At 42.8% G+C, this 24,870-nt stretch overlaps 1 protein-coding gene across 25 annotated transcripts in view; it reads left to right on the forward strand.

Moving 5' to 3' along the window:
• Grip1 (glutamate receptor interacting protein 1) overlaps positions 1–24,870 on the forward strand; it is a 634,030-nt gene that overhangs the window by 473,512 nt on the left and 135,648 nt on the right. For all 25 annotated transcript variants that reach the window (XR_380450.3, XR_380451.3, XR_003948812.1 and 22 more), the window contains 5 exons: positions 3,152–3,287; positions 4,495–4,640; positions 11,495–11,578; positions 16,113–16,188; positions 18,277–18,422. Coding sequence is in view for 21 of the 25 variants with exons in the window: in XM_006514242.4 (XP_006514305.1) it covers positions 3,152–3,287; positions 4,495–4,640; positions 11,495–11,578; positions 16,113–16,188; positions 18,277–18,422 (588 nt within the window). In the remaining 4 variants the exon portion in view is untranslated. The remainder of the gene's footprint in view (positions 1–3,151; positions 3,288–4,494; positions 4,641–11,494; positions 11,579–16,112; positions 16,189–18,276; positions 18,423–24,870) is intronic.

Below are 24,870 nucleotides of genomic sequence, written 5' to 3' on the forward strand. Positions count from 1 at the left end.
TTTAAATGAGAGGGTAATTGACTATTACCGGGTCTTAAAGTACCCAGATAAACGGACTTATATTCCAATTGAAAGAATTGAGTTTTTTTATGTTTTTGAAATTCAGCCAGAAACTTTGGCTGTAGTTTTCCTGTAGAGACAAACCTACATGTCTTCATCACATAGGACTGGACATCACATAATAGTGATCCCTTTTGTATAGTACTCACATCCTTGGAGACCCAAGTAGGAATAAGCATCAATGAATTGAATCTTCTCACATGCCAGGCATGACATGGCCATTTAAAATATTCATGTGTCCTTCTGTCACAGGACATTCAGAAATAAAGTTGGTACTACCAGGAAACTTCATTTCTCGGACTACCTCATAGTCCTGGTAAGTACTATGCAGGCTGCTAGAAGAAAGAAATTGCCAATCATTTTACCCAGCTGTGAACTCTGTGGACTACAGTAATGACTAGCAAGGCAGTAGATCCCTGGGTGTAGTGGTGGCAGAAATTTGATGGGGATAACCAGCCACTGTCTGATAGGGCTTGAAGCCTGCTCTACAAGAGGAAATGAATGCATGCTCAGCATTGGAAATCGGACCCAGAACCTGGAGCTCACTGGCTGCAGGGATAAACCTACTACTACTATTCTGTCAAGTGGGCATAGTTTCCAACTGTCCTCTAAATGTGTTCCTCTGTACCCACAGATCAGTGCAACTCCCAGACATCAGAGAAATTTCTTTGTGCAGTGGACAGTGGTTAGCGGAAGACAGCAGAAACTGATAAGAAGTCAAAGTGACTGTGAAGTAGTTAGCCAGAGATTGAACATTCTCATTCTCTCTCTCTCTCTCTCTCTCTCTCTCTCTCTCTCTCTCACACACACACACACACACACACACAGAGAGAGAGAGAGAGAGAGAGAGAGAGAGAGAGAGAGCACTCAGAGAATATTGCAGCAGAAGAGACAGAAAGATTGAAAGGGCCATAATTTGTGGAGGCTGCTACTTGTGAATTCCCAACAGCTTCAGGTACTCGTACAAGACCTGCACAGAATTAAGCCAGTCAAGATTTCAGCATGAAGAAGGGAAAGACACGTGATTTCCTACCCCACACTAAGGAGCCATTGATGGTTGCTGCTCGGGAAGGGAGAGTCAACGTTCTTTAAAGGGTGTACCCCATGGCAGCCTAACCATGCTCCAGTGGATGGCACCACACCCTTGAGTATCTGCACAACATGAAGTGAACTCGATGGGTTACTTTAAAAAAAAAAAAAAAGACAAAAATGACCAAATAAAGTTGTAGGGAAGGAGGTACTGATCTGGGGGACCTGGGGGATGGTTAAGAAGAACAGGGAAAAATCGATAGAACATTCAATGAGGTCTTGTTTGTTTGTTTCTGGCAGACTTGCTAGGCGCCTTTCCATGTCTGTGCTGCAGATAAACCCCATCTACTGCATCATCATGGTCAACTATTAACTTTTAAACATTGACACATGGCTTTCTACCAACAAAGATCTGGGTTATTTCTTAAGTTGACGTCTCCAGCACTGTTGGGACTACATCAGTGTCAACGGCTTGTCTGAGTGGCTGTTTTGTTTTAAGGGGGCACAAAGGATGAACAAACACTAGTAGACTTAGGTACAGGTGTTTCTGGGAAATGATGTGAAAGACCGGAAACTTCCATGCAGTTGGCCAGACCTTTGATTCTCGACTTTCAGTCCTTACCCGAGTCTTCAGATGAAATGTTATGGGTGAAGCTGACATCAGTATAAACTCATCACTTCTTCTTGGACTCTAAAGAATAATATACCAATATACCACTCAGCCACTTGGAAATGCTGGCTTCTCGATTGACATGCTGGGCCATTACATCATCAGGCCTGGAAATCCTGACAGCGCAGACTGGGATAACATCTATGTCCCTGAAGAAATTAGCACATTTGTGCATCTCAAATTTTTTTTTTTTACAAGTAATTAGTTCTGCACAGGATCGCATGAGATACTATTTCTTCACTTAACATGGTGTGTTTTGCTATCTTGGTGGGATAATCTGTCATCGACAATTTAAATATCTGTCTGATGAACATGCATAGAGATTTTTGAAAAATAATTAACTATTATGTGTAATTAAGAAAATGGAAAAGGAAGTATAAATAATCTGTTGGGTTTTTTTTTATCTGTGGCTTAATAAAAACAAGACCATTCTTGTTATTTTAAGGTATGCTTGGCGTTCTAAAAGTCCATGACTACTAAAACTGGTAACCTGACCAGTACAAATTGCAAAACCATATGGTTCCCCATTCCCATCCAGAAAGTATCTGTGTAACAGGAGAAAATAGCATGACAGGAACCTCTAACCCATGGGTTGTCATTGTTCAACCTCCACAGAGCAAATATTGACCTCACCTTTATTCCCTAAAAGAGGTGTGTCCTTAAAGTCATCTTACCTTCTACCCTGGCTAAAATCCAAACATTGGAGTTCCTGGTTAGTGTGTAGATGTCATTTTCACAACATGGGTGAGCTTTGATAATTGTGTTACCTTGATAGAGAAAGTTTTATGGCAGTTACCCCCAAATCCTGACGACCAATGCTGCCTCGTTGTGCTGTGATATATTGTCCACGAAATGATAGGACCTGTCACCTGAGCCATGGTACTTAGATTTTTAAGAATGAACTAGTGTTGATAGTGCCTTTGGAGACCCCTCTTCTAGCAGTTAGCTTCCTAGGCTGGGATGCCCAATGGACTATGAGTTGGCTGCTGTGTTTTATACATTTGCATGATTATTTAAAATTCCGCTCTTCCTTGCCTGGCAAAGTCCTGTTGTATTTTGAGTTACAAGAATTGAAAACAAAGTCTCTAGAGAGTGGCAGAAACCCCAGAGAGAACACTGTCATCGATATCTAAGGAGATTGAGACTATTTATTGTGATGTCAGAGTGGACCAGTCCCCTGGCATCAGTTTAATCACCTCTTCTACCTAGACAGCCTTTCTCAGCACCGTCTGCCCTCCCAACATCGCCAGATGCTGCAATTACAATACAAGCTGAGGTCTTTTCTCCTCAATGAAAAAGTGGGGGAAATGCGGGGAGTGGAGTCACTTCGCCACATAGTCAGCAACTCTGGACTGCCTCTCGTTTAATGGGCTAAATGCTTCTCTTTTACAGAGGAATTCAAGGGCTCCACAGTGGTGGAGTTGATGAAGAAGGAGGGAACCACTCTTGGCCTGACGGTATCGGGAGGCATTGATAAAGATGGCAAGCCAAGAGTGTCCAACCTGCGGCAGGGAGGAATCGCTGCCAGGTAACTGCCTCGTGTGGAAACGGGGGAGGGGGGGGGGAGAGAGACAAGGGTATAATTAATTCAGAAAATTAGAGCTTATCAGAAAAGGTCACTGATAAATAAATGACAGCTGCCCGCTGCCAGGCGGCATCGCCCCTGCAGAAGCACAGCGTGCGTGTGTCAGGAACTGTTCCCCTGATGTGCCAGTGGCTTGGCTGGCACTGGGCTAAAGCCGCTGAGGACGTTTGTGTCACCTCGGGAGCAGCCCAGCTCTCACGGGTTTAATTCCTACAGGACTGCTTAAGGTCTGACTGCTCCTCTCGTTAGCAAATGGGCCCGCATTCGGAAGGTGACGTTCAGATCTACTCAACGGGGAGCAAATGTTCCCCTAAGATGTCAACTGGCAAAGATGGAAGACCGGGAGGCTCAACGCCAAGTGTCCAGGGAAAATGTTTCCTTTCCTACTGGCCTTCCTTCCCACCAGGACTTAAGAGGTCTTCCAGGGGACATCCAGAGCAGGAAGCTCACACTCTGTCTGTGTGTCCAGTGACATCTATTTTTCCTGCCACCACTGGTCCCACAGGTTTGGAAGCCTGTCTAGTAAAACCCAGAAGAATAGGAGCTCTGTGAGGAGTGATGGTAATCATCCTGAAACTCGAGGCTTTCTCTGTAATTTCTTCTTCCCCAATATTCTTATCAGTCCCGTTCAGGAATAGACAGTTTATTTTTTTTTCTTGAGAGCAAACAATAAGAAACGAAATATGCTAAATTCCTTGGCTCCTGCTCTGGTCATACTTCCAATAAGGACATTAAAGACTATGAAATGTCCAAAAGACTTGCAATAAAAATAGGAGGGAAAAGGGGAGGGGGATGGAGTATCCAGGATCAGGGTCCTTTCCTAGAGAAGCAATCCTGAGTGCAAGCAACATATATCTATATCGATATTGATATCAATATAGATTTGTGATGTATTAAATACAAAAGAGGTAAAATATTTGAAGGACAATCAGAGATAGTAGCACACCAAAGACAGAAGTGCCAAATTGTAACAGGCAGGGTGAGTAGGCTAGCCCCACCCCCACCAAATCCCACCCAGACTAAGCCACGCCCCTTCGCTTAGGGTTCAATCACAGCCTAAGAAGTAGCCTAGATGAGGGAACATGAGAAGGAGAGTTGAGTGGCCTTTGGGAAGGATGTGCCCCCTGTAGTGACATGGCTTCTTTTGCAGAAGTGACCAGCTGGATGTGGGCGACTACATCAAGGCGGTGAATGGGATCAACCTGGCCAAGTTCCGCCACGATGAGATCATCAGCCTGCTGAAAAATGTCGGGGAAAGAGTGGTCCTGGAGGTCGAGTACGAGCTTCCACCGGTCTGTAAGTATTGAGAGCCCAGGGAGGGATGGCTGCCCGGCGCAGCATCCTATGCACAGCATCAGTGGGGGAGCAGCTGCTTCGCGTTTCAAAGTAACGTGAAATGGGAGACATGTCGTCATCTCTTCAGAGAAAACCGAAAAAACGCTCAGTTAGCACTGAAGTTATCGAGAAGTCATATATATATATGTGTGTGTGTGTGTGTGTGTGTGTGTGTGTGTGTGTGTGTGTATCCCACGCCTTTGGCACTATCTAAATATTGTGCTTAGATTTGGGGAAAGTTTTACATGCTGCATATTGGCTCTTCAGTGGATAAGCTCATAAAAAAAAAACATAGAACAATTAATGTCACATCTAACTATTATTAAGCAATGATAATAGTAATAAGTGCAGCAGACAAATTATGAGAACGTGCTAAATGCCCGGCGTTGTAAGAGCATTGGCATTCGTTCACGTTGTCCTCACCACAAGGACAACGACAGATCCAAAAGGAACTTGATTATCAGGCCAGACGGGCCCGGCTTCACTTGGAGTTGCTACATGTCTTTGAAAATGTTGCTTAGGCTCCATGTCTCAGTGTCGCCACCATCTGCAAATGGTGGATCATTGGTTGCCATGAGAGGCAGCTGAGTATTTGTCAAACACTTAGAACACTGCCGGGCATTCTACAAGTTCTTAATAAATCTATTAGATAGAGAGATAGAGAGATAGATAGAGAGATAGATAGATAGATAGATAGAGCGTGCTAGATATAAATATAGATATACATCAATATATATATGGTCTATTGATCAGCCAGTGAAAACTACCAGACAGACATATATAATTGTTTTTCTCATTTATTGAGGTGTAAGGCAGGGCTTTCTCAAATTAGTAGGACGCAGAGCATTTGAACCCAGCCTGTCTGCCTCCAAAGGCCATTAGCTCCTTACCTGGAATATGGCTTCTGCTGTGGGTTGAGGCTACCTTCCACTTGAGTGAGCTGTGTTCAAACTTCCCATCTCCTCTTATGAGCTGTTCCCAGGGATGTGCCCCCCTCTTTACTTCTTCCTACCAGTGAGAACTTAAATTATTACGAACAGGTGGTGATAATCCATGCTCGGTAATGAGCCGATAATTATTTATTCTGCTCCGGCCATGACTGTGTTCTAGGAGCATGGGTCATGTTGGTGGAGATTGCAATCTGCAAGCGTAAGGCAGTATCTATCAAAAACCACCATGATAACTATGTTATATCAAAAGAGACAGGGAAAGCATGAGGTAAGTAAATCAGAAATAATGAGTGGGGTGGGGTAGGATTGGGACCAGATCACAGTATTAAGTAAGGACATTAGGGACAGTCTTTGAGAAGGTGACATGGATCCAGAACTTGAAGGCAGTGAAGCAAGCAGCTATATGAACTTCTGATACAAAAGCTCCAGGCAGCTAAAGCCGTCAGTGATAAGAGCAGAAGGCAAGACAATACCTGTGGTTGTTCTAGAAGCTTGGAGGCCATTGTGGGTAAAATAGAATTAAGCAGGAAGAGAATTAAGAGACAAGGCCAGAAATAAAATAAGGGGGTGGAGTGATCTTGTGGGCCACTAGGAGGAGCTTGTGCTGTGCTCTTACTGATTCCAGAACCCTGGGCTCTAGAAGACGTCAAACATGGTCTCGGATTTCCAGATGCTTTATGGCTGCTGGGCTGCAGACAGAAGCAGTGGGTGGAGATAAAGGTAGAGAAGCAAGGGTGGGAGACTCCTGGAGTGAACCTGGTAAGAAACTGGGGTGCTGAGGGTGTCCTCATGAACCTGAGGGAGGCCGTGCAAAGACAGAGCCAAGGGTCATGCCAGGTTTTGAGCCTGAGCAGCCGCAATGATACAGTTGCCATTGATGGAGCTAGGCAAGATGACAAGGAGGCCTGTCTGGTTGGGGGAAGATTGATTGAATACTACATTTGAGACTCTGTTTGCTGTGTACACAGAAATGTTAAGGAGAGCAGTGTGGGCAAGCTATTTCAATGGAAATTGAGATTGTGATAATACAGAAGGTATTTGAGACTCGGGGACCAGATTAAACCACCTGGGCTGTATTATGTTCTCTGAGCCTTGGGATGCCCACCTGTAAATGACTATCATCATTGCTGGGTGTAGTGTGTGGGAATTCAGTAGTGTGATCACATACTTAGGCCACTGTTACATACTTGGCAAATATTAGCTGTTATTAGCGATACCGTTATAAGGCACCGTGGTTTCTCTAACGTTATGAAAAGTCAATTTGCCTTTAAATCATTATCTCAACCCATTGGCCAGGAGTTAAGAAAACCAGCTCTGTAGAGATGTGGCTCTCCTTTATACATTGACCTTCCACTGGGTGTGTGTATCAGAAAAACACATTCCCTTCCTAAAGGAACTCACGGTAGGGTTTAGAGTAAGGCCCAGAGTGGAGATTTGTCCAGCTCATGTATGATTCAGAGCTGGGGAGTTGGGGGAGAATGGGAAGGATGGGACAGATTGAATAGGCAAAAGAAGGGTCTGGGCAGAGGGTCCAGCAAGGGAGTCAGAGGATACAGTGGCCTGCACAGCCTGGGCTGTAGATGGGCTTGTTGGAGCACAGAGTAAAGACAAGGAGACCCAGGATAGGGATGTAGTCTGCAAGGCAAAGGAAACCAGATAATGTGGCCCTATGGAAGATACGTGTGGTGAATCTTTACACGCTTTTAGAACTGCACCTCGGACCACAGTGTTTCGAGGTATTGTTTTAGAAACTATCAGGAAAATATTCAAACCTCTTTGCCTGAGACTGTTACTGCTTTCCAGGAGAGATAATATCTGTGAACCCTACAGCATCTTTACAGTTAAAGAGGAGAGAGCTGGGACCAGAGATGTTTAGGAGTTGAGTCTATTGAGACTCGGTACTTAGATAGATTTATCTTCTGCATGCAAGAAAGCAGACAGGAAAAGAGAATATACTTTTAAACAGCAACATGTCTTTGGTGATACAATTCTGCTGGAAGAGGCCGATCTACCAAGAGTGATCTCTATCTATTTTTCTTGTGTTGGGGAAATTATTAAGACCTGAGAGTTCAGAAAGGTGGAAGGTATTAACAAACCATTCATGTGCTTAGAGCATGAAAAACCAGCCAGGCCATGGCAACAGCTACCTGAGCCACCCAAGCTGGCACCTGCCTATCCCCTCACCATCAATACCCAAACAACCGATCTCAGCTGTCTGTGAGATCAGAAAAAGCTGGGAAGGAAGTGTGTGTCTTCGAGAGAAGATGGATAGATAGATAGATAGATAGATAGATAGATAGATAGATAGATAGATAGATGATAGATAGATAGATATAGATAGGCAGACAGACACACAGATAGATAGATAGATAGATAGATAGATAGATAGATAGATAGATAGATAGATAGATAGATAGATAGATAAGCTTGACCTTGGGCAATCCATTTATCTTTCTTAAGATTCCATTTCTTTATGGAATTGAAGCACTTGGTTAACCTGTGTTTCATACTTCAATTCAACGGGAAAACTCTGTAATTTCTCTCAGAACTACTTGGGGAGAATATAAGCAAAATGTATCTCAGGTATTTATGCATTAAACATTGATCCACAAAGTGCCTTTGCGCTCTGTGTCCACAGAACCCCAGTGGAGTTCTGAAATGCTAACTAATTCTGGGCCATTTTCAGTCGGCACTTAACATTATATATCATCAGCATAAAAAAAAATTAGAATGTAATTTGGGGACATTTTATTTACTTAAATAGTGCTTCCATTTAAACTTCAGAGCTCCAGAGTTTCCGTGTTTAATAATTAAAAAGAGAGATGTGTCAGGTCTGCTTAGCGCCTGTTACACCACGAGCTGAGTCAGACCAGCTGTCTAGCAGAAGGAATCCTTTTTTTCCTCAGTGATGTATGAAAGCAGTCACGCTGAGGCCATCTTGTTCAGACCCGGTGGCCATCTTGGTGGGAGTGGCCAAGGAGAGGGGGAGGGGCATTTGAAGATTCCTCCATGCATTTCTTTCTGGGGTTGAGTGTGCAGGAGCAGGGCTCTACAGAGCTACCCCCTGTGGCAGAAGGAAAGGATAGCCCCACCCACTTGAGCACATTTCTAGCCTCTGATTTCATGCCATAGCCCCATAGGGCCACAGCCAGACACGTGGGCAAGGGGACCGGATAAAGTAGGAAACAGTGTGACTCCTCCTGTGGAGGTGGTGATAGGAAGGAGGGGCAGGGCAGAGCGTTTGGCTTGGAGCAATCGCATCAACTGTAGTAAAGCGGCTTTGCAGAAACACATGAGAATTCACAGACAGAAACAAGGAACCACAGTATCGAGGAGACCTTTTACCTGGCCCTGTGATCCCCTGGCTAAGCGCATTTACTGCCTGTCTCTGGAATAATGAGTTATGTTCCCATGGTCAGTACAAGGATGCTAAGACTGGGTGTGAAAAAACGAAATTAGCAAAGACCAATCATGTGAATCAAAACTGTAACGATCCAACGATCCAACGTGGTTTGTTAGTTATGTTAAAATGTTGCCAACAATAGCAGTTACCATTGCAAATGATAGGGAGTAGCCTGAGGGTGATCTGAAGCTGTGGGTAGTCCCAGAGTCTTCATATGGACCAGATTTGACACTAAGAATTCTGTGGTCAGCTATAGAAAGCCAAAACAAAATTAAAATCCTAGTATTTCCCAGAACAGATAGCCAGCCAATGAGCACAGGTGGCCCAGAGCTGGAATTTGGTTGTGTCTAATTGAAAGATGATTTAATGATTAAATAAACTAATATTTGCAAACCGCTTTGCCGAGTTCTGGGCACAGAAGAGATGGCCCTTCAGTTATGTCTTTCCACGTCTTTGCCTTCCTCACCCTTAAGATGAAAATGTTGTATTCTTTCAAGTGGCTTGTTGACTCATGGAAATAAGAGATCATTTAGCTCTAGCCCAATTTTGTCCTTCATTTAATTAAAACTATCCCTCAATTCTCGGGTTTGTCTGTTCGTGTGCACTGCTCCTAGTTGATTAGAGTAAACTGGGAGTCCCATGATAGCCAGGAAGTGACAGGAGTCCCATGATAGCCAGGAGGTGACATTCAATTAAATCAGCCACATAAGCAAACATTTGTTCTGCTGGACATTCGTGCTGATTCTCAGCATATCCGGGCTTTTCCTGTCCTTCATGCCCCAGCCTGGTTGTCTGCAGATCAGCTTCATGTACCACCACGATTCTGTGAGTTTGAAGGTCTAGCTTTCATACGAGTTCCTACAGGATCGCTTTGAGGGTATAGCATTTCTGATAATTAAAAATAACCACACTCAATGCTTCATTTAAGCCACTAACTAGTTGTACAAATGGGAGGAAGAGAGTCATTTTTACTGGTTCTTTAAAAATGTCTATAGGCAGATGTTCCCTGAGTTTGGGTGGAGCTATGTCTCAAGAAACCCGTCTAGAGTTGAAACGGCTGTGAAGTCAGGATGATTTTATAAACCACCCCCACTGCACATCTCAGCCCTGACCCACCTGAAATGCACTTATGCCATCCGCAGTAGCCTGGGTTTGAATAAAAGCTTGTGGCACAGGCTTATCTTATAATGAAGTGCCAAATAGCTCATGTCATTTGTTGGACAGTGCACAGAAAATATAAACAAAATATCCAGTGTGTCTGTCCCACTCCACAGTAGAGGCAACACAATGTAACTCAGGCATCACAGAAGTCACGGGCTTTCTGATGAGAGTTTTATGTAAGAAACACGTTAAGATCAGGTAACAGTATAAAATGTGGTACTGAGAGTTATGGCTATAGACATCATTATACCTTTTTGACGCAGGCTCTTACTAAGTAGTCCAGACTGCCCTTCCACCCGCACTGTAGCAATTCTCCTGCCTCAGCCTTTCAAGTGCCGTGATTATAAGCATGCTCCATCATTCCCAGCGTCCCTCATAGTGTTTTCAGGGATTGAAAACCATCTACTTCTGTACAGCATACACGCTTTCTTCCGTGCGCCAACAAAATCATCTCCAAACCCCTCATGTTAAAATCCAATTGGTGGGATTTTTTTTCATGTAACTATGATATATTATACAATCAGAGTCACTCAGTATGTCCCAAAAGCAGTTTCACAGAGTCTTTCAGAGGCTAAGCCTTAACATGACATATACCTGCATGTGTCATTCAATGTAATTAGGCACTGCGACTGGCAGGACGGTGAAATGAGAGCAGCCAAGGGCAAGCAGCAGAACGAGGTGGTAACAGATGAATTTAAGCAGATCTCTGTCTTTGTCGACGCGGCGCGAACGTACTTGGGATTTCATTAGCTCTCAGCATCGCGTTTGGGCTGCTGGCAACTTTGTCGAACAGCTGCTTATGTGTCAGAACATCTATTTGCATCAAGCAATCCATCGATTGTAATCCGGGAGGAATGAGTTTGCCTCGTATTCCAGCTTCAAAACTAAACGTGAATGCAGAAATTATTTCATAAGCTTGGCAGAAGTCATAATGCCTTTGTATTTCACAAAGGAAAATGTTTCTATTTATTGAAAATTGCCTTGCTTGCTCTGTAGAGTTTAAGCAATATAAACATCACCCCCTATCTAGAATGTGTCTATCCAGAAGGAAGGGAATTAGCTGTGAGGTTTGCTTCTACTTGGAGCAGTATGGGTCATTTATATGGATAACTACTTACACTCTCTGAATGCCATTACAATTCTTTTTCCTCTCAGACTTCATTGAGATTATTGCCCTTTTCTTCAAAATAAATTATTTGCAACATAACTTACAAGCCTATTATGTCACATTGAAAACAATTACAATAGAAATGTTATTATAGTCGTAGACTCATGTTTTCCCGTCTCATTCCCGTACACAGCTGTACAAGGATCCAGTGTTATGTTCCGAACTGTGGAGGTCACGCTGCACAAAGAAGGCAACACCTTTGGTTTTGTCATCCGAGGTAAGTGGAGGCTGAAAGGTATGGGGGAGATCCAGAGGGCACCCTTAAAACCTGATGTTTCCAGAGGGGAAATCATCTTTTAACAAATAAGACAACGAAGAAGCATTGAATGAATTCCAGGCTTTGCTTTAGCCCCGTAATACGAAGCAAGCAGCCAGAAGATCTGGTCAGTTTCCAGTGACCACACTGACTAAGAACTTTCCAGTGTTCCTTTGTCTTTGTAACTGCTCTGAAATTCTAAATCAAAACTGTTGATAGGGATGGCTTGATTCAATACAGGAGTACTAAGCTACTCTGTTTACATTACTTTCTTTGGGAATGAATTTTATTACAGCAGCTTTCTAAAAAAAAAAAAAAAAAGGACCAAAGATAACCTAATCCTTGTGGTACCCAAGTATATCCAGCTCAACCTATCTCATGACGGGACAGCCTTGATGCTAAAGAGTTCAAGTGACTTCATTAATTCTGGACTGTGACTCTGGGTTTTTATGATTTTGTTTTTCTTATAAGTGATTTCACCCCTGAAAGACTATCGCAACATTAGCAGTTCTCCATCCACAGTGTGATAATGAGATTCAATAACTATGAATGCATCAGAAATTTTAACATTACACTTTTGGGGAGATTTTTTTTTCTGTTGATATTGTTGTTATCGATAACATTTTCTACAGTACAAGAGGAAAAATCCTGTCCAAATTATTTATAAAGTATAAGCTAATGTTAACTGCTCATCTTAGTGTCAAACACTAAAAGAGCTGTGTTTCCTTGGACAAGCTTTTCTTTATAACTGAGCTCTGAATATTCCATTCTAATCTGGACCGGTCATTTAGCAAAGCCATCTCTCAGTGTAATACTTACTAAGCACACATCCATGTCACTTTAACAGTAAGTGCTTTGGTATCATAAGACAATGACCCTACCTCAAGGAATTAAGATCAATGAATTTAAGACACAAGTTGATAACTTCTGCCAAACGAGTAAAGCAGAAGATAACTTAGGAATTCATTGTGTGTGCTGGCTCAGCAGTTATGACATTTTTTTTTCTGGTTATAAAGTTTCTCTGGCCAAAACCTATGTTTCAGACTCAACGATGGGTTCCAAGATCTGGTTACAAACCACAACCGTTCTTAAATTTCTTTTAAAAATAATTAGATAAATATAGTAAAAACTCTCCTTATAAGAAATTTAGGGTGAAATGTGGTGATTCTCTTTGGCAGTTTAACCATAAGGGAAGTGCTTTTGAAACACATGCAGAAATTCGAATTGTTGAAAAAACAGCATTGGAGACTACTTCTGCCATACATATTCATGACTAATTACCACACGGTTAATCAATACCAATCAAACTTCTAATGTAAGACTTAAGCCAATTACAATTTCTCATTGCAAAATAAAGCGACTAGATGCAACTGAATTCCACATCTTTCTCCAGGCACGTGATGGTGTAATCTTACCAAAATATCCCCTTAACAATTTTCAGGAATTTCAAAAGTTTCTAAGGCTGAAATACTAGTTGATACATGGGAGACACCTCATGCAGGAACGGAGGAGTGAATAACTCACTTAATGTTCTTCTATTGAATTTGCGTGATTATAGGTGCTATTCTAATGTCTCCAGAGTAAAGACTCAGTTTTAGCCAGTGACTGCCACATTTGTATAGACTTTAGAAATTGCCTCAATACACTGGTTAGACCTAAAGGTTTACCGTTTTACATTTTAAAATCAGTTTGAAGCCCACCTGTAGAACATTTCTCTGCTCTCCTCAACCTATCCGTCAAGGTCAGGGGCTAATCCAGGTGACAGTATGACGGGTAAAGAGTAGCACATGTGATATTTTTGGACCTAGCTGCAATTTTTAACTCAACTTGGATCAGTGAGAATACTGATAAATCATGAAGGAAGTAGACACTGCAGACTGAACAGGTCCGTTCAGTGCTGGAGAGTTTCTTGCTCACATGTTCTCATGCGACTTTGTAGCCACAGTTGCGATTCTGTTTCTAATGCTTGAAAACAAAGTCTTGGTTCCAGAAAGACTAGAAAATTCAGGCTGGTGAGATGGCTCAGTGGGTAAGAGCACCTGACTGCTCTTCCGAAGGTCCTGAGTTCAAATCCCAGCAACCACATGGTGACTCACAACCATCCGTAACGAGATCTGACTCCCTCTTCTGGAGTGTCTGAAGACAGCTACAGTGTACTTACATATAACCAATAAATTTAAAAAAAAAAAAGAAAGAAAGAAAAAGAAAATTCTTGGGACCTCCATGTGTCCCACTTTAGAGAGTCCATCCTTGGGATGAAAGAACATTCTCTGGGTCTCTGAGCAAGCATGATAACAATGTTGATGTAATGATATAATGTTGGCTTAATGGATAATGGCACTTGCCACCAAGCCTCATGACCTGACTTTGACCCCTGGGACCCCTGGAACATGGTAAAAAGAAAGAATTGACTCTTAGAAGTTATCCTCTGACCTATCCACCCATGTACAAACTGAAATAACTTAAAGGTTTAAGACAATAAAGAACAAAATCTATTTTTAAAGAGGACTGTACCACCGAGCCTGCTTTTTACAGTGGACAAGGAAACCTAGACATTCCCAAGTCGAAAGCTGTGAAATCTGCTCATTACAACACATAGGCTTGTTGTTCGCATGTTTTCTCTGCTGTGACCCTGGCATTGACTTGCTTTTCTGGGGCTAAATATTGAACCTGAGATCTCATGCATGCTAAGCTGCCCTACCCTGAACTCTGTTACCAGCCCAGATACTGCTGTTTTTAAAAAGTATCTCAAAGGATGCTAATGTGTGTCATTCTAACCAGGGAGCATCACTGGTCTCAGTTACCCATTGTACATTGTATGTCCAAATTCCTAAAACCTAAGTGAATGACAAACTTGGTGGATTATTTCAATGATGATGAAACATCAGCTATCAAGGAGTTTCCCAACACAAATAGCATTGATCCTGTGTTTCATATTTAAATGTGGATCCGAGAAAATCGTGGGAGGGTTTCTTGCTGGTTCCAACCTGCGTCCTTTTCTAAATCTGTTCTGTCGGAGAAGAGCAAATGTACCTCGTAGGAATGTTTTGCAGAAAAAGAAACAAACGAGAACAAATAAAATGCTTCTTAGTCTTCCTCTTCAGCCGAGCTCCTTTCATTCCCCTTCCCTTGGGCAAAGTTTGGGAAATTGCAGTCTGTTTCCCCACACAGCCATTGAAAAGAGGTGATGATGGCCTTCATATTCATCAGATACTGGGAAACTAGAGACTACCCATATAATCTCCTGGGATGACAACACATAAGGTACTCGGGTCACATAAGGAATAGAAGAATAGGAAATATTCCACCATAGATAGAGAAGCCTAGTGGGCTTGGACCACCATTTTCAGCTTGGGGAAAAACTTGTTTGGAGAAAAGCAGACATCATATTTTGATGTGCTAATAGTCTACTCTATATAACAAGGACCAAGGCATGACTTGGTGGCATCAGCTGACCATTAGGAGAATGTTGTAAACTCTGCCTTGCCCAGAAGTGGAGCGGGCTGCCTCAGATATCCTGAGTGCTCCATTCCTGGTGGCCATGAGCACGGGCTGGAGAACACAGGTGGAGGAAGCTGTATAAACTGGTCCTGGATCAAAAAAGGAAAATCCCCAATGGATTACCTTCTATCCGAAGCTCTACGATGTAGTTCTACAAACACCTCTACAGAAATTTTCCTTATGCAAAATTTTAAATTCGATTTGCAATCAGTAGGGGGAAACAGGCCAAATCTGCTCCTAATATTTTGAACACTATAATTTTTTATAATGGCCATTTATAAGCCACTTAGATTTGCTCTAGGCAGGACCATATTCTATAGCCAAGGCAAGCCTGGAACTTGCTACATAGCCTATAGATCAGGCTGATTCCATACTTACAAAGATTCCTCCTGCTTTAGCCTCCCAAGTGCTGAAATTGAAAGTGGGTACCACATGTTTTTTTTTTCTTCCTTCCTTCCTTCCTTCCTTCCTTCCTTCCTTCCTTCCTTCCTTCCTTCCTTCCTTCCTCCCTCCCTCCCTCCCTCCCTCCCTCCCTCCCTCCCTCCCTCCCTCCTTCCTTCCTTTCCAATGTGGTCTTTTTCTTGAGTCTCTTCTAATACACATGGTAAGAGACCTGCTTCCTCGAATAAATCATGGCTCAAGCTCAGCATAAGGCACTCATACCTGTCCATTGTTTAGGATGGGCAGGCATTCTCATTGGACCAGTAGTTTTAATTAGTGAACCCCACGCCATTCCCATTGTCAAATGTCTTATACCACTCTGATAACTGCTTATATTTATTGCAAGGTGGAGAGGTAGTGACTTCAGAAACATCCTTTCTAAAATAAATATGACTTTTAATGATTTTAAAAGTCCAGAGAGAAAGCTGCATGCCCTCCTCCATATATCCACAAACATACTGCAGTGTCTTGGTTGGCACTTTGTGATTCTTTTGAAAAGGAACAGTAGTTTTAAGCAGCCTCCTTTGTTTTGTTTTGTTTTGTTTTTAACTAGGGGGAGCGCATGATGACAGGAACAAGTCCCGTCCGGTTGTGATAACCTGTGTTCGTCCTGGAGGGCCTGCTGACAGGTAAACTTCATCTTTCTGCAGCATTATGCAAAATCCATAGAAGACAGCTGAGGATGCTGAAAGAGAGAATGGTTGATACATCTCATAGTAGCAGCTAGATACGTATGTGAGATTATAAAATATAAAAGCTCAACAAATTGGAGCCGTGGCTGCAGAGAAAATCAGGGTTTGCCTCCGGTCCCTACCTGTCCTGTGCTTCCTCCACAGCAAGTGCTTGGTTCTGAGCTCAGTGCCCTCCGCTGTAGATCCGGACACCACCGGCTGCCTCTCAGGTCCGGGTGGCCTGACTCTGCAGAAGCACTTACAGAAAATGCCAGGCTCTCTGAAGGCAGATCCTTGGCCTGTGTCCTTCAGCGCTGCTGTGCTCCCGTCTTGGGAGGAATCAGTGATACCCTGACTCTGACTATAGGCAGAATCCCTGGGCTGTAGCATCACCTCATGATGATGACCCTGCATGTCACAGGGGAGTGACACTTAGTCAGATGGAAGAGATTGTGTCCATCTCTAGAGATGTCTCTTCCTTGAGAGATTGGTGCGGGAATGGAAAGTGCTCTTAGGCGGTTTCTCATAAGCCTTGTGGGGACACAAGTAAACTCTCAATCTAGTTGTCTCTCAAGATGCATGAGCCTGTGTTGTTTTCTGATGGCAAAGGTAGGCTCCTGAATAATGGAGGAATGCTTCTTCCACAGATACTGTTAAAGAGTAGGAAGAAGACACACCAGTCGCTTCTGCCTGTCCATTTAGAATCAAGAGAGACATTTTTTAACCATTTGGGAAAGAAACTATCACAGTGAATACTATTTTTAAAGAATTTTCTATGATCCAGAAAATGCACCACCCATTTGGTTAACATAGTCTTATCCTAGACTTACAACCACCCCATAAGTGATGAACTTTCATTGTCTCACAGCTGACCAAACAAAGCCATAGGCAGGCTTTGAGTTAAGACTGGTATTAAAGAGGACGAGGCTACATGTTCAGGTTTCTCCTCCAGAACTCATGCTGGGAGCTCACCTCTAGGGAGGATGGTATTTCATTTAAAATAAGGAAAGGAGATGTTGGCTTCTTTCCTGTGCTAGCATCTATCTGCCTTTGTAGAGGACAGCGCATAATGCGAGCCTCAGAGAGCCCCACCCTTTCCTTCCTGTGCATCTCTTGGGGACTGCTCTTTCTAAAGAAAATAAATGTATGCACATTCCTCATTAATCTTTATGGTTACGGTTAACAAGAATGTCCGGAGCAAAGCACACATTATTGCCAAATGAAATTAGAATCCGGAGACACCCGAGCGCTAAATATGAAACCTCAGTCATGCGCCTTAGAATTATCTAAGTGAAAGATGTTTATTTTGGGTGTCATTTCTGTTCTCCCAAGTCCCACGTTTGTGAGACCTCTTTTTGAGTTTTTCATCTTGGGCCCTTCCTTCTGGCAAACAGAGATGGTGACCGAGAGGTTACTTTCACCCTGCCTCTGTGATGTCACTAACGTGTTCTTCGATTGTCACCTCCTAGTGCTTTAAGACTGTGGTCACAGCAGGGAGTATATTATTTGCCTGCCCCATCCAAGGCATGTGAGGCTGCATTGGCATAATGATTGGCAAATGGCCTCATAACTCAGTGGGGAAATTTACAGACCCGGAAACTTCTCCCCACTGCTCTCTCTTCCACTCGGGTTCACTGCTGACAAATGGAATGGAATGACAAGGCCTCTCTGTTCAGCCTAACTTTGGGGAAAAACAGGCGAATGCTATTTCCCGGGCTCTAATAAATCAATTTTTGACTTTCAAGAGAAAGTCTACAAGAAGGCAAAATGTGCCTTCCTCCCTTTCATCCTCTAAGAGTTAACTGCAGGCAACCAGATTGTTGGCTAATAGGTAGTTATTTTCTCATTACTGGTTTTTGTATTACAGTGGTTTTCTGTTCAGGCTACCTCTTTACGCTCTTACTGTCACTCCGGATGCCTGAGAAGAGTGCAGATGGGAGGGACGTGGCAGAGAGTGCGTGAAAGTAGGACTCTGGCTAAGTGACTATTAAAGCTGAGCCCCATTACGCTGAATTAATCAAGACTGTTCCTTTACGCTGTCTCTAGAGAGGGCACCATCAAACCTGGAGACAGGTTGCTCAGCGTGGATGGAATTCGGCTCCTGGGAACCACCCATGCCGAGGCCATGAGCATCCTTAAACAGTGCGGACAAGAAGCCACGCTGCTGATAGAATACGATGTCTCTGTGATGGGTATGTGTGAAGCCCTGAGGGTGTGATTTTTCATACTCTAGTTTATGCCAGCTGTGCATTCCTAAGAAGCCACTAGGGTTGGGTATGTCTGTGCTCTTGGAGCAGCTAGGATGACATGGGCACACATTTTCCTCTGAGTTAGGAAGAGGTTAGGTGGTCCTTTTCAGTGGCACACAGTTCTCGTGTCCAGGGTTTCAATAATAAAGTCCCATTCTATCAGTGTTTGACCTCGGTGTCACCTCTTCTGTATACACTGTATGTTTGCACCAAACTAGTTTTACCTTCCGGATTCACAAAACGTGAGTTCTGGCTTTCTGATTTCATGTCACTGCAAGAGAGCCCTAGCAGCAACAAGTCTTGAGAGTAAGGTGACAGAAAAAGAAGCCAGACTGAGTTTCTCTTCAAAGGTTCTCAATGACTTGACTCAGAGTAAATGATGATAACTACATAAATAACTATGTCAGAATATGGGTCACCCTCTACACTCATGGAAGAGACTAGAACGCATGAATGAGGCAAAGCAATAACATTTCTCTAATATGGTTCATATGCTCATGGTATGTATACACACCTACCCATTTTCTTGAAAACAGCCTAATTTCATTCTTCCTTATGGCTGACAAAACTCTGTGTGTGTGTGTGTGTGTGTGTGTGTGTGTGTGTGTGTGTTGTGTTAAAGTGGAATCAATTCCTAAGGAAAGGAAGAGGAAAAAGAAAGCAAGCAAGATGGGCTAGGGGACCAAAGAGGGAATATGGGCTGACCATAGTCAAAGTGCTTGATATTCTTGAATGGCAATGTCTTTACAGTGAATATACACAACAAGTTTTCATTTCTCCAAATAGATTCTATTGAGTAGATACAGAGATGAAGCGGTTCTAATCTGTGGTGTAATTAGATGTAAAGCAGTTTATGTCCAATGGAAGCATATGGGAGTTTCCTCGCTGCCCTTCGGTAACCAGTATTTGGTATTCTTGTCCACTTCCGCCCGTTTATTGCAGAGCATGTGCACCGGGATCTCACGGTACAGTCAGCACATGCATCCTAGTGTGAAGCGCTGTTTCATTTGCCGTGGAAGATGGCGGCTACTTTATCTTTCCCACAGCCGTTAGTGCATCAATATACTTAATAAGTGCAAACGCATATTCTTTTAAATATTTACAAGGCAAATATCAAATATCTCTCCACTCCGGTGTGGTTGAGATGTGTTATCAAAGGATAAAGAGGAGCCTGAGGGTCTGTCTCTTAGAGATGCAAATGATAACAAGGAAAGCAGGAGACTGAAGGAGACATTTTTTTTCTCTAAAGTGGGTAAGGGGCACTAACATTAGCGAATACAGAGTCTTTGGATACATTTGGTTTGGATTCTGGAGTCTGTTGACCTTGGAAAAATTATTTCATCTCTCCAAGCTGACTGGTCTAGAATGACCTGTCTAAAGTGGGGATAACGAGGAAACTAGTTCTTCAAAGTATTGGTGTATTAAATAGATAAATGCATGCAGATTGCTTGCCACAAACAAACTGTTAATAACTGTAAGGAAATGAACATTGATTATTTCCATACTCTGTGTCTCTAAAACAAATCCTGGGTTTCCCATTGCCCTCAGTTAAGATACAGTGTTGGCTTTCATCTGAAAACTCTTCACCCTGTCTCATAGGGATAGTTTAGAAATGAGGCAACCTGGATTGTTATATTTTCTGAAAGTTCATCCAAGTGCTTATTTTCATTTCACATGCTTTTGCTCTCAATGTTTTGAAAGTATTTTTCTGGGAATACAAATTCACTTTGTTATTTGACTCTTTGGTGGAGTAGCACACAGTTATCTCGTGGATGTCATTCTGGGCCTGGTGAGGTGGCTCAGGCGTTAAGAGCTCTTTTCCTCTTTCAGACGACCCCAGTTCCATTCCCAAGACACACACACACTGCGGCTCACAATCCTCTGTAACTCCAGTTCCAGGGATCAGTCCTGTATTCTGATCTCTGAGGGCACTGTACACATATGCCCTTGTATGCATGGCTGGTAAAACATCCATACACACAAAATAAAAGCAGTTGTTTTATTTAAAACAATATAATTCTGAACATCAGTGCTTAGGTTGGTTTTACAGAGTCAAAGGGTAGAAAGATTTTACCAAGTCTGTTTCAACTTAGAACTTGCCTTAGGTATTTTTTAAATATTTCCTGCTTCTTTTACCATTTCCTTCTCCAGGAATAACGATAGAGAACAGCCATTAAGCAGAACTCTTGTTAGCTGGGTTAAACAAAGCTTACTGTTGCATGATGTAACTCTTTCTTCCTACCATGCAGTTAATGTCTATAGTGATATGGTTGATCTGTTTCGAATACAACAACAAATTATTGTCGTCAATAATAAGGATGGAAAGTTAACTGCAATGTTCCAGTGGTCCTGACCCTTCCTCATTCTGTACCCAGTGTTCTTTGCTAAACCCAGCCTTACAAAAAACGAACTAAGGTGGGCCCAGGTCCAGCCCACCTTCTTATTGGTCCAAATGCATTTATATGACTCATTCTCTTTTCCATTTTATGAATGAGAAGGGATACACTCTAGCACCTTCTGGATACACCTCAGGAGTATTTACATTTGCCTCCACTATCTATGTATGCGTTTGTTATGATACAAAGTTTCACAGACCTGTGAAAACACTAAGCAGATCTTTGTTTATTCTGGTTACACTGTGCAGGGAGCTGTCAGGCATACACAGAAGGCACTTAATGATAACTGTAGGTTGCTCATAGATTAGCTGTCCTTATGACCAATCGTTATTAAGTGGGTGTTTGTAGAATGTACCAAAAACATCAATAGATGCTTTGTGTTCAAACTGAAGTTATTTTGTGATTTACAATTTTTGTCTTACACTGTAGTATAATGTCCCCAAACCTTCTCTCTCAGTACTTCTTAAACTGCCCATGGGGCTTTTTCTGACTCCTGTGAGTCTTTATCTCTCCCTTTAGATACCATTTTATATGTTCACCTTCAAACTATTTAATTTCCCAAACTATTTAATTTTCCATTTCCCTATAGTACCATGCAAAACTGTGGATAACAAGAAAAGAAATTAACATTTTTCTCCAAATACCCCAGGGCATTGCATCTTTGCACAGTTGTGTGGCTAGTCCTTACTCACATGCATTCAATCCTGAGCAAACAGAAACAGCAATGTTTGAGCAGCTGCTTAAATAAAGGTAGATTTGAATAGATACAAGTCCTTTAAAAAAAAATGGTGGATTTGCCTTTACAAAGCATAGGTTTACCAACACTGTATTTGAGTTTTCAAAATATCAGAGTCGGGACATAAAACCTTGTACCTGTGAGCTCTCAGCTATGAGCCCTAAGTGGGAACAACTGTCACTGTTTGCATGTCTGTACTGATGTCTCATGTGTCCTCGGTTAACTGGAAGCTGAGAACTACAAAGTGGCTTCCAGCAGTAGTCACAGTGTGCTATGTGGGGAGGCTGTCACTGGCATATTCCTCCCTCTCTCTCTCTCTCTCTCTCTCTCTCTCTCTCTCTCTCTCTCTCTCTCTCTCTCTCTCTCTCTTTCTCTCTCTCTCTCTCTCTGGAAACAACATAAACAGAGGCCAAGAGTATCCTATGTAAAAGACACATATAATTTTAAGTGCCAGCAGTCTTTTCTTTAGGATGCTATGTAGTTATATTGCCTATACAAGTTTTATCTAAAACTTAATTCTTATTAAATACTATTGCTCTCACTACCTCATTAACTCGTACATGATCAAACAAGACAGGAATGCTGTGTGCAGTCCTTCCTGATTTCTTCTGCTACCTAGAGAAGCTTTCCTGCGTCTAAGGACTCACTTGATTGCAATGGGCCACTAAGATGATTTTCTATACTAGACTGTTTGTTTTCCAGCTGCACTCCCCAAGTTACTTGCTGTTTGAGTCTCTCCTGGGCTATTTCTACCCCATCAGTCTGTTCCCAGGGCACACTTCTCTCAGCCGTGTGTTCCTGGACCATCCTGTCCGATGGCAGTAGCCTCCTCTTTCCACCTCCTCCTCCCCCTCCCTCTCCTTCTCCTTTACCTCCTCTTCTTCCTCCCTCTCCTCTCTTCTTCCTCCTCCCTCCCTCTCTCCTTCTCTCTCTACTTGCAGTACTATGGTCCCAACCTGCAACCCCCAGTAGCCAAAGCCCCACCTATCTCCATTCCCCCAGTAATTAGCTGTTGGCTACCTTTATTTAACCAGTCAGAGAAGATAGGTAAACAAAGTTTACACAGCATCATTTGGTGTACATGAGACCGCTCTCCTTGAGACTGCAACCAGATCTTGGGAACCAGTATTTAGCATTTTATATATTGCAGCACCAGACCAACCTCCAATAAATTTCTCTTTTCTAAAGGTCATCTCTGTATGGCTTATAGCCTATTGAAATCATGGAAGTACCACCATGCATTCACGGGTCTGCGAACTGGGTCTGGAAACCCTTGGTATATGAGTTCACAGACTCTACCCACCACAATTAGGATTAAGAGCAAACTAGAAAAGAAATACCAGCAGCCAAACAACCAATTAGAGGTGAGCAGCTAGATGCCAGACTAACTCCAGTGCCCAGCAACATACTCAGTACCGAGTAAGCTTGCTGCCACGTTTATCAAATGAGTCCGTGAGTATATGGCTCTGTGAGCAGCTAGATGCCAGACTAATGCCAGTGCCCAGCATCATACTTGGTACTGAGTAAGCTCGCTGCCACGTTTATCAAATGAGTCCGTGAGTGAGTGCATGGCTCTGGAAGTTCATGAGTCTGTGAGTGAGTATATCACATTTATCAAATGAGTCCATGAATATATGGCTCTGGAAGTTCCCTTTTATCTTTATAGCTTGCCAGTGTTGCATATTGTGTCGCATTTCTGTAAATATTTTAGGCAAGTTGATATAGCATCTTGAAACTATATACATAATGTATGAGGTTTGTCTAGAATAGGGAACATCAATATTTTTTTTTACCTCTATGTAATAGCTGATTGATGGAAGGTGACCCTCTGAAGAGTGGTGTGGAGACCAGCTCTGAGGCTTGAACTAAGCTCGTTGGATGAAAGCATGATGAATTCCTTAGCTGGCTAGAGATGACAACTTGTCAGTTCCCATCCCCCACCCAATGTATTAGTTACAAAATACACAGCAAAAAAAAAAAAAAAAAAGTAACTTTTAAAATGAAGTGTTTATTCTGGCTCACAGTTCAGGGGTCTGGGAGGTGTAAGTCCACTGTGGCCAGGACTAGGTCCTGTCCGAAGCAGCCAGAGGCGACTGTTCCCAGCTCCAACTGCTCCCAGCTCTGTCGATTATGAAGCAGAGAACCAGGAATGCTTTGTCTCTTGTTTGTTTAGACCCCAGCCCAAGGAATGGTACCGCCTACATTCAGAGCTGTTCTTACACCCCCAGCCGGTCCTCTGTGCAAACATCCTTCCAAACATTCCAGTAGACGCTTCACTAATGCTCCAGAAGTGTCTTAATCTAATCAAGTCAACCCTCGAAATTCTCCATCATAGTCGTTTAGAGATGCAATCAATCTTCCAGGCAGGAGACCAAAGAAGGGTCCATAGGTGATTCCCCTTAGAACCCCTTTTGCCTGATCCATTCGGAAAATTGTAACATTTTATCATCTTGTTGCCGTAACTGAGTGTTTCACTATTCCATCTGTACTGTGTACAACAGGATGACCCACAGGGTTTCATCCTTCTTAAAGAGGCAGTCAGTACACTTTTATCAGGCATAGGCATACAACATGGATGCGTTCTTTACAATGCTCTTGAAGAGATGGGGCCATTTTATGATACTCAGAAACAAAGACTTTTGCTTTAAAGTAAATTTCAATATCTGGCTGCTCTTAATATTTGATTACTGGGCTAGCCTTCCTCTGTATAACCACGGGCTTGAGTTGAATCTCACATTGCCTTTTTGCACAGAGGATGTTCGCTATGGCTTCCTTTGTTCTTGTATGTTTGTTTTGTTTTTTGTTTTTGTTTGTTTGTTTTGAGACAGGGTTTCTCTGTCTTTCTCTGGCTGTCCTGAAATTTGCTCTGTAGACCCGGCTGACCTCGAACTGCCTGCCTCTGCCTCCCGAGTGCTGGATTAAAGGCGTGGGCCACCACCTCCCAACAGTCAGTCCCCTTATACCAGAGCCTTTCAGTGAATCCCGCCATACCTGTTCCCCCAGCCAGAGGATTGGTATTACCCTTTTTCTGTTTTAGTCAACCTGGCTCCCAGACAATCTGTGGAGTCTTTTGGAAGCAAGGCCTTCACTGCAAGTAGCTGTTCCGAATAGTGGACATTCTTCTCTTCACAACTTCCTGTTTGTAAAAGCACGTGGGTGAGGCCTTCAAGGGAATGTGAAGACTTGAGGGCAGAGTGTCAGAAATAAGAACCACACTTCATGCAGCTTTGGAGCACTAGCGTGGTCCACTCTCTCAGTC

This window comes from Mus musculus, chromosome 10, assembly GCF_000001635.26.
Source record: "Mus musculus strain C57BL/6J chromosome 10, GRCm38.p6 C57BL/6J".
NCBI classification, from domain to species: Eukaryota; Metazoa; Chordata; class Mammalia; order Rodentia; family Muridae; genus Mus; species Mus musculus.